Source organism: Trichomycterus rosablanca, chromosome 4 (assembly GCF_030014385.1).
Source record: "Trichomycterus rosablanca isolate fTriRos1 chromosome 4, fTriRos1.hap1, whole genome shotgun sequence".
Lineage (NCBI taxonomy): Eukaryota > Metazoa > Chordata > Actinopteri > Siluriformes > Trichomycteridae > Trichomycterus > Trichomycterus rosablanca.
In genome coordinates, this window is record NC_085991.1 from 39,421,783 (window position 1) to 39,436,959 (window position 15,177).

Sequence of the window (15,177 nt, forward strand, 5' to 3'; positions counted from 1 at the left end):
GCTTGAACCAACGACCTTCTGATTACTAGTCCAGTAACTTAACCGCTAGGCTACAACTCATAAACCCCTTATAAACCATATTGTTTGATATGTTGTTGCAATTCAGAATCATGGATGCATTTACAGCCTTTAGCAGACACTTTTATCCAATGTGAGTTACAGTTGTTACTGAATGCAATGCAAGCACCCAACAGTGACAACTTGGCAGTGGTGGGGCTTGAACCAGCGACCTTCTGATTACTAGTCCAGTACCTTAACTACAAGGCTACAACTCATAAGCCACTCATAAACCATATTGTTTGATATGTTGTTGCAATTCAGAATCATGAATGCATTTACAGCCTTTAGCAGACACTTTTATCCAATATGAGTTACAGTTGTTAATAAATGCAATGCAAGCACCCAACAGTGACAACTTAGCAGTGGTGGGTCTGGAACCAACAACCTTCTAATCAACAGTGCAATACTGACGCCCGTTACAGTTTGATAAATTTGAGAACGAGAGAGAAAAAGAGAAGAACAGAAAAACCAAGAGACAAGAGACACTACACAAACACTGGCACTGTTGCGATGCTTCACATCACGACTCCACTCCCACTAGAAATAACCTGAGCACCCGGCCACAAATTATGTTCCGAGAGAAAAATAAAATAACAAAACAAAATGAGGTAAGCCACTTTCCTCCTCTCTCATCAACTTTGATTACAGAACAGCGCACTGCTCCGGGAGATGCTGTTATTGTGGCTTAAATGGGTGTGCACTTGTGCCTTTGAGCCTATTTTCGTGTTTATTATGTGGGTGTTTTTTGCTAGCGTTAAATCTTTCTTCTCCCGCCACATTGCTGATTGTTTAGGACAAAGAAAACAATCACTGAATTAATTATCTGGTGAGGACAGATTCTCTCCTGGGCAGAACTACCGTCCATCCCTAACCCCTCTTCTGTTTTTCCCATTGTGTCTTCAAGTGCTCTTAAGTGTGTAAAGGCAGTGTAAAAGATCAGTGCATGGAGAAGTGGAGAGAAGCAAGTCAGAAAAGGAAACAAACACCACCCTCAAAATGCAAGGTGAGGATAGCACATCTATTCATTTATCTATCTATTCATTAAATGCTGCTGCATCTTCTACCAGAATGAAATGAAACCTGTGCTACTACTGATCACTTTGGTTGCACATTATGTGCTCTAAACCCAATAATTTAACTAACAAGACAAAGGAGATGGTGGGAGATTTCAGGAGGACCAAGCCTCCTCTGCTACCAGTTACCACTGATGGTGTGGATGTTAAAGTGGTAAGGACCTACAAATACCTGGGAGTGCCTCTTGGAAAACTTTGGACTTTTGGTGTGTGGGTTTTCTACCCATCTGTTGTTGCCAGTGCTCTACTTCACGCTGCTGCGTGTCGAGGCAATGGTATCACAACTGTGTTGGCTCGGTTATTGGAGTAATGCTGGATTCTCTGAAAACTGTCACAGAATAAAGGACACTTAAACTTTTAACAATTATGGACAGTGCCGCCCACCTCCTTCTCTCTACCTTGAAGGAACAGAGAAGTGCGTTTAGCAACTGGCTGAAACAGTTGCGTTGTGCCAGACAGTGGCATGTGGGGTCGTTCCTACCCACTGCCATCAGACAAACAAGTCTCCCTACAACAATCAACAACGATGCTGCTTCCTTTATTTACACACAATGCTTAATAATGCTGTTCTTCCTAGAATTTACACTACCTATCCTCTAACTTTTTATTAATTTTCACTTCATTTATAGTGATTATTGTGTTATAATATTATATAAAATTGTGTTTTACTCCTATTTAAATACAGCAGACCCCCTGTACTCCCTTCCGTATTATGTGTCCCTTCCTTATTCTATATATTGTTTATTGTTTCTCATTTTTCTTTTCCCCCCATAGTGTTTGTGATGTCTTGAGTCATATGTTCCTGCTGCTGTAACGATACAATCTATCTATCCATCCATATGTACGTATATACATAACTAACAATCCAAGCATGTTAATTAGCCATTATTGTCACACTGCTAGCCTCGGTGTGCTCATATGTGCCACGCCCCTCTTCTCTGTGTGCACACTCACTCCCCTGCCATGCCTCACAGGTGATTGGCTCCCTGAGCTAATCAGCCCCAGCTGCTCCTCATCAAGGAGCATTTATAAGGAGAGCTGGGGCAATGGGCAGGTTGGAGATTATTGTCGGTGTAACTCTGTTTGTGTCTTGTATCTCTGCTCCTGGTAACTCTGCCCGTTCTCGTCTTGTTTGCTCTGTTTGCTCTGTTTGCTCTGTTTGCTCTGTTTGCTCTGTTTGCTCTGTTTGGTCTTTGATTAGCCTGTCTGTTAGCCTGTGTAGTCTGATTAGCCTGTTTAGTCTTTGTTTAGCCTGTCCGTTAGCCTGTTTAGACTGTTTAGCCTGTTTAGTCTTTGTTTAGCCTGTCCGTTAGCCTGTTTAGTCTGTTTTGCCTGTCCATTAGCCCCGTCAGTCTGTTTAGTCCTGTTCAGTCTGTTTAGTCCTGTCTAGTTCTTGTTTAGCTTAGGGTTTAGGTTTCCTGTGTGTTTAGTTTAGCTTTAGTTAGCTTAGCATAGGTTGTGTGTTTGGTTTTGTGTCCTGTCTTGTCTTTATCATTAAAATATCGTTTCTATCTCACATCTCTGCGTTTGTGTCCGCCCATCCTGTCCGTCTAGCCCACAAACCGTTACAGAATAGTCTCCCTTATAGGACACAGCGAGATGTTACTGGTTTATACTTTCCCAGACTTTGGCTCTATGAGGTTTCCTCAAGTCTTCCCGCTTAGTAGGCCGGCTCCTTATGATGGAAGCAACCATAGGGTTGAAGGCTTCCTTCTACAGAGCCAGCTCTACCTGCAGAACCTTCTGGACCCCCAGCCAACTGAAATCGACAAGGTTCGATTTATGATGTCTCGGCTGAGGGGTGCTGCTCGTGAGTGGGCTAAGCAGCTTTGGTCTGACAGGGGAGTTGAGCTGAACTCGGTGAAGGATTTCGAGGGCCTCATGAGAACCAAATGTTCATGTGGCAAAGTGCCCACTGCAGCTTATACCTGGCATCCAGTGCCCACTGGGGAGGTTAAATTTTCCCCAGTGCCCACTGCGGATGTGGTCCAGGAGCCAGTGCCCGCTTATAAAGCTCGTGACTGTCCCAAGTCCACGTTAGGAGCCAGCCAATATTATTTAGGTCCTGTTTCCTGTTTCGACCCCAAGGGCTCCGGGGGTCCTTCTGTTTGTTCGCCGTCTCCAGTGTTTTCGCAGCTGAGTCCAGTTTCTCCAGGGTCCAAACAGCTGACTTCTGACGCATATCCAGGGTCCAAGCAGCTGATTTTGGACGCCTCTCCAGTGTTTTCGCAGCTGAGTCCAGTTTCTCCAGGGTCCAAACAGCTGACTTCTGACGCATATCCAGGGTCCAAGCAGCTGATTTCGGACGCTTCTCCAGTGTTTTCGCAGCTAAGTCCAGTTTCTCCAGGGTCCAAACAGCTGACTTCTGACGCATATCCAGGGTCCAAGCAGCTGATTTCGGACGCCTCTCCAGTGTTTTCGCAGCTGAGTCCAGTTTCTCCAGGGTCCAAACAGCTGACTTTTGACGCCTCTCCAGGGTCCAAGCAGCTGATTTCGGATGCCTCTCCAGTGTTTTCACAGCTGAGTCCAGTTTCTCCAGGGTCCAAACAGCTGGCTTCTGACGCATATCCCGGGTCCAAGCAGCTGATTTTGGACGCCTCTCTAGTGTTTTCGCAGCTGAATGACGTTTCTCCAGTGTTTTCGCAAATGACTTTGGACACCACTCCAGGGTCCTCACAGCTGTTTCAAGGAGTTTCTCAAGGATTTTCACAGCTGATTCCGGATGCCTCTTCTCAAGGGTCCACGCAGCTGACTCCGGACGCTTCTTCTCAAGGGTCCACGCAGCTGACTCCGGACGCCTCTTCTCAAGGGTCCACACAGCTGACTCCGGACGCCTCTTCTCAAGGGTCCTCTCAGCTGACTCCGGACGCCTCTTCTCAAGGGTCCTCTCAGCTGACTCCCGAAGCCTCTTCGCCAGGCTCACCGCAGCTGACTCCCGAAGCCTCTTCGCCAGGCTCACCGCAGCTGACTCCCGAAGCCTCTTCGCCAGGCTCACCGCAGCTGACTCCCGAAGCCTCTTCGCCAGGCTCACCGCAGTTGATTTCTGTTCCCGAGTTGGCGCATCCCGATGGCGCTCCTGTTCCCGAGTTGGCGTATCCCGATGGCGCTTCTGTTCCCGAGTTGGTGTCCTCCGACGGCGCTTCTGTTCCCGAGTTGGTGTCCTCCGACGGCACTTCTGTTCCCGAGTTGGTGTCCTCCGACGGCACTTCTGTTCCCGAGTTGGTGTCCTCCGACGGCACTTCTGTTCCCGAGTTGGTGTCTTCCGACGGCACTTCTGTTCCCGAGGGGGTGTCCTCCGACGGCACTTCTGTTCCGGAGTTGGCGCCCCCTGATGGCGCTCCTGTTCCAGAGTTGGTGTCCTTCGAAGGTGCTTCTGTTTCCTCATCGGCACCCACCGACGGCGCTCCTGTTTCCTCGTCGGCACTCCCAGATGGCGCTCCTGTTTCCGTGTTGGTGCCCCCCGATGGTGCTTCTGTTCCCACATTGGCGCCCCCCGACGGCGCTTTTGAACTCTCGTCGGCGCTCCCCGACTGCGCCTCTGGATTTCTGTCGGCAGCCTGCGTCCCACCATTTTTATCACGCCTGCCTGAGGACATTTTTAATGACTTCAAATTTACCCCGCAGGGCCCAGGACCTCCTTGTTTTTGTTTTTTTAGGCACTCCAGGTGTAGTGCCTTTGGGAGGGGCATCTGTCACACTGCTAGCCTCGGTGTGCTCATATGTGCCACGCCCCTCTTCTCTGTGTGCACACTCACTCCCCTGCCATGCCTCACAGGTGATTGGCTCCCTGAGCTAATCAGCCCCAGCTGCTCCTCATCAAGGAGCATTTATAAGGAGAGCTGGGGCAATGGGCAGGTTGGAGATTATTGTCGGTGTAACTCTGTTTGTGTCTTGTATCTCTGCTCCTGGTAACTCTGCCCGTTCTCGTCTTGTTTGCTCTGTTTGCTCTGTTTGCTCTGTTTGCTCTGTTTGCTCTGTTTGCTCTGTTTGCTCTGTTTGGTCTTTGATTAGCCTGTCCGTTAGCCTGTTTAGACTGTTTAGCCTGTTTAGTCTTTGTTTAGCCTGTCCGTTAGCCTGTTTAGACTGTTTAGCCTGTTTAGTCTTTGTTTAGCCTGTCCGTTAGCCTGTTTAGTCTGATTAGCCTGTTTAGTCTTTGTTTAGCCTGTCCGTTAGCCTGTTTAGACTGTTTAGCCTGTTTAGTCTTTGTTTAGCCTGTCCGTTAGCCTGTTTAGTCTGTTTTGCCTGTTTAGTCTTTGTTTAGCTTGTCCGTTAGCCTGTTTAGTCTGTTTTGCCTGTTTAGTCTGTGTTTAGCCTGTCCATTAGCCCCGTCAGTCTGTTTAGTCCTGTTCAGTCTGTTTAGTCCTGTCTAGTTCTTGTTTAGCTTAGGGTTTAGGTTTCCTGTGTGTTTAGTTTAGCTTTAGTTAGCTTAGCATAGGTTGTGTGTTTGGTTTTGTGTCCTGTCTTGTCTTTATCATTAAAATATCGTTTCTATCTCATCTCTGCGTTTGTGTCCGCCCATCCTGTCCGTCTAGCCCACAAACCGTTACAATTATTTTCTACTTACAACGTTTTATATTTGGAGTGATTTGTTCATAATCAACTTGTAAATAACCTTATAAAATGGCTGCTATTTAATTAATTTACAAAAAACTTAATCACTGTTTATTTAGTGCTTTTATGTCTAACTCTGATTTGCTGACATTTTTATTGTCTCTTTGCAGCACTAGTAAGTCAGGCTCCTCTAATGTGTCAGCACATTGTTCCTGATAATGGACTTTTTCACTTGCAAAGAACACCTGATTAAAGTTAATTGATTTTTATCTGATTAAGTAAAGTTAAAGTATAAAATAATCCTTAATGTATGTCAGAACTGTATCAAGTTGGAAAAGCATCCCAGGTCAAGCTGATTAACAATAAGGCTAGAGTTAAAAATTAAGTATTTATGATATGGTATGTCATAAATAAAACTTCTTACTGGTAGTGTACCTCAGTGACATAGTTATTAGTTATGTCCTGTTAAGACCCTCCAGATCAGCCCACAGGAACATGCTGGCTGTACTGGTCACACGGCATAGAAGTATAAATCATTATGGCCCTAATCTATGGAACTTCCTTCCTGATGACCTGAGGGATCTGGATGACCTTAGCATATTTGGGTCATTCCTGGGATTGGGTGCCTTTTGGACCTTAAAACTTTTTGAAAATAAAACAGTTTTAATTTGGTTTTCATGTTATTATAAAAAGGACATGTTATACTTTTCCAAACTAATACTGGTCAAGCTAAATTACAGCCTGTTACATATTCTGACATAAAATTAGCCATTAGCTAGCGAGTGAGCAAAACCATGCTAGCATAAAAGTGAATTCAGACAAAGAATTCTCTGCTTTTTAGTATGATTAATTTTAAAATGATCAAATCGTGTTGCTTTTCCTTATATATCCCATAACAGGGTGGACATGTTATGGTTGACCATATAAGACTTTTAGGATAAAATGTGGAAAAAACAACATTAAAATGAGGAGTTTAATAAGCTACTCATCTTCCACAGTTGTTTTCCCTCCAAAAAGATCATGTGAGCTCCAGGAAATGATGTCAGTATGCAAAACAGTTCTTCACTTTTAAGAGACAGCAGTAAGAAATAACAGGGTGGACAGCAACTTGAGGGACGTGTGAAAAACCCTTATAATCAGCAATAAAATGAAACTCATGAAGAAAAAAAATCCAAGGTTTAGAGGGACTTAAGCAAAACCTGTTAAACAGCATTGAAAGACTAATATTTTTATGATCAAACCTCATATATCCATCACTAAATCAGAATGTACAGCGCTGGGGACATGGGAAAACCTCTGGTATCTAAGAGATAAAAAACAGTATGTATACAGTCATTTTATTGGGGGGGGGGGGGGTAGAAAACAGTGTGTTTAGTATTTGAAAGTGTTAATTATTTCAGTAAGATGTTTTGGAAATTGTATTGTTTAAAATGTACTTAATAAATACAATGATCAGTACTGGGGACACAAAAGGCACCGAATTGTAGGAATGACCCGTTTAGAAGAAGGGTTAGGACCAAGCTGTTTAAAAATTAGCTTTTAATTAATGTTTTGGGCGGCACGGTGGCTCAGTGGTTAGCATTGTCGCCTCACAGCAAGAAGGTCCTGGGTTCACTTCCCAGGTAGAGCGATCCGGGTTCTTACTGTGTGGAGTTTGCATGTTCTCCTCGTGTTTGCGTGGGTTTCCTCCGTGAGCTTCGGTTTCCTCCCACAGTCCAAAGACATGAAAGTGAGGTGAATTGGAGATACGAAATTGTCCATGACTATGTTTGACATTGAACTTGTGTATTGATGAATCTTTTGTAACCAGTAACTACCGCTACTGTCATGAATGTAACCAAAAAATAAATGAATAATTTAACATGTACACCTGCACTTTTAATTGGTTCTTTTCTTTGCTTTTCTTGCTTTTAAATGTTTCTTTTAAATGTTTTGTTGTCTTTTAATTGTTTATTCCTGAAATGTTATTTTGTTCCTGTCATTTGTAAGGCACTTTGAGAAACGTTGTTCTGGTAAGTGCTTTATAAATAAATAAAGCTTATAATTATTATTATAGTACATGTATTCTACCTAAGAGGTAGGGGCACAGAAGTGCAGCTGGTAGAGTGGGTGCCACACTGCAACATGGGTTCTAGCTTTAATGTTTACATTGCTTACAGTCAGTAATGAGTTTTACTATGTACTATGTCCCAGAAAGACACAGAAGGTGGATTGGCTACCTTTAATTGGTTCTAAGAATTAGTGAACAATTAAATGTGTGTATTTTCACAAGTACTGTTGGTTGGTTGGTTGCTGGGATTTATTGCCACGTCAGCACGATTACGGCTATATATGTGGCATGTCAAGTTTTTGTTTCATATAAAGTTAAAAAAGTTTTTAGAGGATGGGGTGTGGCTTTGTACTCCCATTGTCACAAGTACTGTTTCTCAGTCTTAAACCCAGTGTTTCTGGGTAGTTCCAGACCCTCCTATATCCAGAACCCAGCAGCTATGTGAAAGAATGAAGTCATCTACTAGGGATTATACCTCTGCAAGATAGCACCGCCCCAGTCCCAAGAAAACGACATAATTTGAAATCTTTAATCTATATCACTTGACAGAAGTAAGAAACATTGTGCTGGTATGTAAAAGAATTACAACTGGACCCTCCAGCACTAATATCAATTACTGCTGTCAAATTATAAATCCAAACTCAAGTCAATTTTATAATCTCATTCATGAGCTTTAATCTACTGTCTAATCTAATTTGTATGTTTCTGCACAATATTAATGGAACCGACTGACTCCTGTGGCATGCAGAAAGAAAAATCCTAATTAAGTTGAAACCTGAAACAAAAGAAATTAATTAGATTTCTTATCAACCCACAGTCAATCATAACTTATTTGCGCTGGTGCATTCTGTTAAAAAGCCAATCTCACTTTATAGTTGCTTCCGATATTATAGAGACAAAGAAACTGGTGAGTAAGAAATATGAAGGTAATATTACGGTATGATTTTAATCCTATCATGGACTGCTGTAAGCTCTACCTGCAAACCAATAGCATCAATCAAACTTCCATTATTATACATGGTAAAAGCTCATTAATGTAAATAGTGGTAAAGTATTACTTCAGCCAAAATGAAATCTTCATAACTTTTTCCTTGCCCCAAATCTAAATGATCAGCCAAGTTTGGTGTCAAAGTCTGACCAAAGTTCTATACAAAGTTAGTTGCTACAGGGCTGATACTAGTCACAGTAACCAGTTTAGCATGGAGCTAAATGCATCTCTGAACATCACATCACATTCTTGTGTTCAATCCCTGTCTGCACGTTTTGCATGTCTATCCATGTGTATGTGTTTCCTTCATGTACTCTGGCCCTCCCTAAAACATGCTAGTAGAGAGACTGCTTCTAAATCAGTCCTGAGCATAAGTGTTAATAAATGTTTGTATAATGATCTTTGATAAATAGCACCCAGTATTCATGGGATAAGCTTTGGACCAACCTAGTGCGACCCTGATAATAATAAAGCAACAACATATCTTAAATAAAACCACACCTCTGTTTACTGTGTGTGAGTTTGGCATGTACTCTTCATGTCTTTGTGAGTTTTCTTTGTGTATTCTACTAGAGAAATACACGGTGTCAAACCTCCACAAATAGACAGCAGCAATTGCAAAGAACACAGTTTTCTTGTCATGTTAACCAGACAGTGATCGACTACGCAAAGATGAAATTTGTAGGCAAGCAATTTCCCTCCAGGATTTTTAATTTTAGTGGAAACTAGGGCTGTCACACAATTAAAAATTTTTATCGAGATTAATTGCGATTAAAGAACCAAAATAATCGCGATTGATCGACTGCAAAAATAACAATAACAATAATAAATATTTTTATAAAATTAGGAGAAAATATTACATCTAAATTATCCTTAGAAAGGCAGCCAATACCTATGATAACATCTTCAGCCAGTTATTTAAAATGACAAGTGTGTTCACATTATCTGGCAAAAGTGAGGATTCTTTCCTATTCATAACCCTGCCGCGGAAACACCGCGGAAAAACTGTGTAGAAATGAATTTTTTTGCTTAAAATCAGTTAAATCACGGCAACCAAACATCCACAGGCGATGATGACGCTAACATTGTGAACACAGGGCAATGAGCATTCAGCGATGCAGGCAACAAGAGGCAAAAAAAATCCTGCTGCTGGTCTGAATGTAGGGTAAGTGTGTATTAAACTTTACATCTGAACATACCAAAAAAGGCTTTAAATCCACAGGCTGATTGCAACCAGCTGTATGGTGAGACATCAATTACAGTTTGGTCAGCTATTGCTTTGATGAAATTTCCTTTAAAGGACATAAAGGTACAAAATAGTACCTACAGTACAAGCTAAAGGTATAAAAGATGTACCTTAAAAATGCACCCAACAACAAGCCTAGAGCCTTTATTTCTAAAAGCACATACATATTTAAATTCTGGTTTGGAGAAATTAACAGTGGCAGCGGTGTAATACGCTAGCTGGCCTGGCTGACCACTCAACATGAGCAGTGCCAAACAGAGTAAAGGGCAGATGGGGTGTAGCCTCCTTGCCGATGCAACAGTGACTTCTACAGTATGATCAACACAGCAGCACAACCAGTTACTGCTTTAAATTTACTGTTACAGAGGCCGTTTGTTAGCCTGCAGCCCTTTTAGACCAGCAGAGGTCTCCACAATACCCAGGAAAATTGGGTTTATCTCAATTGAAACAATGTAAATGGTATTAAATGAAGAGAACATAACTTATTTTATATAGTAATAATAACAAAAGCAGTTCAGCCCTCTCAGAGCAGTTGGGCGACATGGTGGCTCAGTGGGTAGCACTGTCGCATCACAGCAAGAAGATCCTAGGTTCGATCTCCAGATGGGGTGTCTGTGTGGGTTTCCTCCGGGAGCTCTGGTTTCCTCCCACAGTCCAAAGACATGCAAGGTGAATTGGAGATCCAAAATTGTTCATGATTGTGAACTTGTGAACTGATAAATCTTGTGTAACCACTAACTACCGTTTCTGTCATGACTGTAACCATAAACTCTCAGAGCAGTTTAAGCTCAGGTATGCAAAATTTAAATGTAAGGATCATGATCATGTACATATTTTACAGAATTGTGTATTTCTGTAAATTTATGACCAAAAATAAATAAACTATTTCACAGAGGATTGACAGGTCCACTATTTCTACAGAATATAAAGTAGACCATATTGTAGCACTATATAACCTCGTGCAGATTCAAAACTCCTGAGTATGGAGTAAGTGCTACAAAGTGCTGAGCTTTATTTAAAGATATAGCACACAAAAAACGGGTGACTCAGCAATCTGTCTGAAACCCAAACGCAGAGAACTAAACCCAATCCCGAGTGATGGCCGAGAGCAATTCAGCAAAGCCTGTGCAGAAAGAAGGTTTCACAGAGGGGAAGAGATCTGGATGCTTGTTACTAAATTATTCAGGATGACACATCACCCCCCCGTCGGAAGATAAATAAGCTCGCCATGATAGACTGGGGAATCATTAGTTATCAACTGCGCAGACAGGATGAGGGAGCACGTACAAAGACATAGTGGCGTAGGTACAAACAGGAACATGGACAAAGAACGAAAACATTTCTTTTTCACGTGCATGAAAGTGCACGCTTAAATACCCACTTAAATCACCAATGTTGAATTATCAGCTACACAGTTAACCTGTGGCAAATTTGTCATTATTAGAGTTAATTTAGCACTGGTGATTTTAGTGGGTACACATTTTAATCAGCCGCCTGCAACCCAAACCTCACGAGATCCAATTCTGTAACAACTAATCAAATCTGAAACAAACAGAACAGACGTGCACTTGTGCGTAGTCTATTTATCAAGCAGCAGCACACAATCAATCTATGTCTAGTGTCATCATGAGCACAATCTGTACTGGAACCATTCCCAGCTCTTGCTTTTAAAAAGAACAAGCTATATGCAGGACAGAACGATAAAAAGCAACTGGTTTCTGCATTGCAGTCTTGCACCTAGAAAACCTCTAATGAGAATTTAAAGCAAGAAGGTGAAAAAAGCAGGGCGTTATTAAAAATATGGTCTACAGATGCACAAGGTTGAATCAGTTCATCTGGACACAAGTTTGTTGTAGAGATACGTTTCGTCACTCATCCAAGCGACTTCTTTAGTCTGTGCTGGTGGTGAATACCCCAACCTTATATGCAGACGATTTGTATAATGACCAATCACCATCCATTGCATAACAATGAAACCGGTGATCAGGTCCATATGCAAACCACAATGACCATTAATTACAATGGCCATGTGTGCCTTTCACACACAATTGGGGTATAGCTCCTATTACGGCGTTGTAAGATGGTGAGAGATGTACTCTCAGGCCCCCTCCCTGGTTCAGAGATGGTCGTTCCCTCTTCACATAGATGGCCTCTTTGACTCCCCGTTCAAACCAGCAATCCTCCTTGTCAAATCGGCTGCATATAAGGTTGGGGTTATTCACCACCAGCTCAGACTGAAGAAGTCGCTTGGATGAGTGATAAAACAAACTTGTGTCCAGAGGAACTGATTTAACCTTGTGGATTTGTGTACCTGAATTATTGAGCATGAATCAAGAGATATCGTCCATAGAGTGTATGAATGTATGGACTTTAGATATTAATGGATGTTCCCTCTAATATCTTTGTTCTCATTTATGTACAGAAAACCAGGTTGCTTATGATATCAGTGCTAATTAAGATGATGTGCATCTTTTAATATCAGTTGGATAAGCTAAAGTGAAATATAAAGATCTGACCCTAATGTTCTCACCTTTAAAGTGCAATGCATTAGCCAGTATTAAAGCTCCTTCTTTAGTGGCTGGTTTCTCAGTCAGCTTCAGAGTCTCCACACCTCCCATTTCTTTTTTAGCCCAGGAGTGGAGTGTCTCCATATCTACCTGTTTATCCCCTGCACCTAAAGCCACATGGTCCAACCCAAACTGAGCTTTCAACTTCTTCAAGAAGGTCTTCTCCAGTGTGGAAACCTGCTTGGAGAAAAGAGCTGAGGAAGCATGCAATGTGTAGCTGGTTCCATTTGCTTTGCTCATGGATTTCAATGTGCTAAACAAAGCTTCCTCTGCTTTCTTTTCTTCTTTTCCCATCTTTAGAAGATCGTGGAGCTGCCCCGCTGTAGTTTCTTTGGCTGTGTGGCTCAAAGCTCTCAGAGAACTGGCGAGCAGCACTGGAGAGATGAGGGTGTTGATGTTAGTGCCGTTACTGCGGAGGGCTGAATACAGCCTCAGCCCTAAAGACCAGCTGGTGTGATCCAGGGATAAGGAGCTCTTCTGCTGGCTTTCACTTTGGGCTGAAAAAGGCTGCTGGGACAGTGAGTTGACCATTGAGACCAGCAAATTTAACAGTAATAGGCACAGAAAAGCAGTGGGCATCATGGCAAAGCTGGGGAGCCAAAAAGACATTTAGTTAGTAACTAAAGTAAGTAACCATACCATATGAATATTTTAAAGATATTTTATATATTAAATATACAATTATAGATCATCGGATTATATACACTATACATTATAGATAATCGGAATATACACCGTTGAACCATAACATTAAACCCACCTCCTTGTTTCTACACACACTGTCCATTTTATCAGCTCCACTTACCATATAGAGGCACTTTGTAGTTCTACAATTACTGACTGTAGTCCATCTGTTTCTCTGCATGCTTTGTTAGCCCCCGTTCATGCTGTTCTTCAATGGTCAGGACTCTCCCAGGACCACTACAGAGTAGGTATTATTTGGGTGGGTCCTGTGACCACTGATGAAGGTCTAGATGATGACCAACTCAAGCAGCAGCAATAGATGAACTATTGTCTCTGACTTTACATCTACAAGGTGGACCAACTAGGTAGGAGTGTCTAATAGAGTGGACAGTGAGTGGACACGGTATTTTAAAACTCCAGCAGTGCTGCTGTGTCTGATCCACTCATACCAGCACAACACACACTAACACACCACCACCATGTCATTGTCACTGCAGTGCTGAGAATGATCCACCACCCAAATAATACCTGCTCTGTGGTGGTCCTGTGGGGGTCCTGACCATTGAAGAACAGGGTGAAAGCAGGCTAAAAAAAGTATGTAAAAAAAACAGATGGACTACAGTCAGTAAAAGTAGATTTTAAAGACATTTTGCAAAATGCTCCATACATACCCAAAATAAAAGATTTAAACAAACATAAAAGGAACAGCACTGAATATATTTGTTTTGATATAAACCTTACTACAAGAATTTTCAGTTTTGCGGCTCTGACATTTTTGCATTATGGATGTGACATTCTGAAACAACAGAATGTAAAAATCACCTGACTGTGGTTAAATGTCATATGACATCTTATGGGAATTAAATAAGGTATAAAAAATAATGCCTACATAAACCTACTTCAAAATTTGGCTTTATATTTTCCCACAAAACTTTTAGTTTGATATAACTTTTATTAAAATTGTATTATATTAATCAGGGCACATTGTTATTAGGAAGTGCTAAAGCAATGTTAGTAGAATGACCAAAATCCGGAAATATTATGAGGCTGGTTGAGTTTACTATGACCACTTAAGAATATAACCTCAGCATTAAAATAAAACAAAAAATATTTCTTTATATCATTTAAACAACCTGTAACACTTTATGAGTATGTTGTTAACTAACTATGGTGTTTATTTCTCCAAACATGACAAGATTAATTATTGCCTATTTTTAATACACTGTTTTATTGGTCTCATTGCTTTTATGCAAACTTTATATACAGACATTTTCATTTTAGCAAAGGGTTCGATTGCAGGGCAGTTCATTGCTATGTCAATTATAGTTTTGTGACTGCTTTGGAGACATAAAACAACTCTTGTGTATTAATGACTACTGGCTTCTCCCTTACATTCCCTTTAATCATTAGTCTAAGATCATGTTTTTAAATCTTGGCTTGTGAATGTTTGTTTAAGGCGTTTGATATGGCTTCTTTAGCTTTCTCTCTGTGTTATTCTTAAAAAAAAAAAAAAAACTTTAAATGCTTCCTGATCTTGATCCTAATGTTGGGACAGTGGTAGCTATCAACTGAAAGGTTGAGAGTTTGAATCCCAGCTCTGCCATTCAGCCACTGTTGGGCCCTTGAGCAAGGTCCTTAACCCTCTCCGCTCCAGGGGCGCCGTATAATAACTGACTTTGCGCTCTGACCCCAGCTTCCAAAAAACAAGCTGGGATATGCAAAGAAAGAATTTCATTGTACTGTACGTCTGTATGTATAAATGACAAATAAAGCCATTCTATTTTATCTTTACCACACTGGCTATTTGTTATGTGGAATGGTGTAATTCAGTGGCAAACATCTTTTATAATCTTTCACAATCACAGCTTGCAATACAAAATACTACTTCTCATCTACAAAGTTCTTCATAACTTGCCCCTTTGTTACTTGTCCGAATTACTCCAACAATACATTCCAGG

At 41.6% G+C, this 15,177-nt stretch overlaps 1 protein-coding gene across 1 annotated transcript in view; it reads right to left on the reverse strand.

Annotated features, from left to right (window-relative positions):
- serpinh2 (serine (or cysteine) peptidase inhibitor, clade H, member 2) overlaps positions 1-13,117 on the reverse strand; it is a 51,202-nt gene extending 38,085 nt beyond the window's left edge. The window contains exon 1 of the mRNA XM_062993305.1: positions 12,499-13,117. Coding sequence (XP_062849375.1) covers positions 12,499-13,117 — 619 coding nt within the window. The remainder of the gene's footprint in view (positions 1-12,498) is intronic.
- Positions 13,118-15,177: the final 2,060 nt, after the last annotated feature.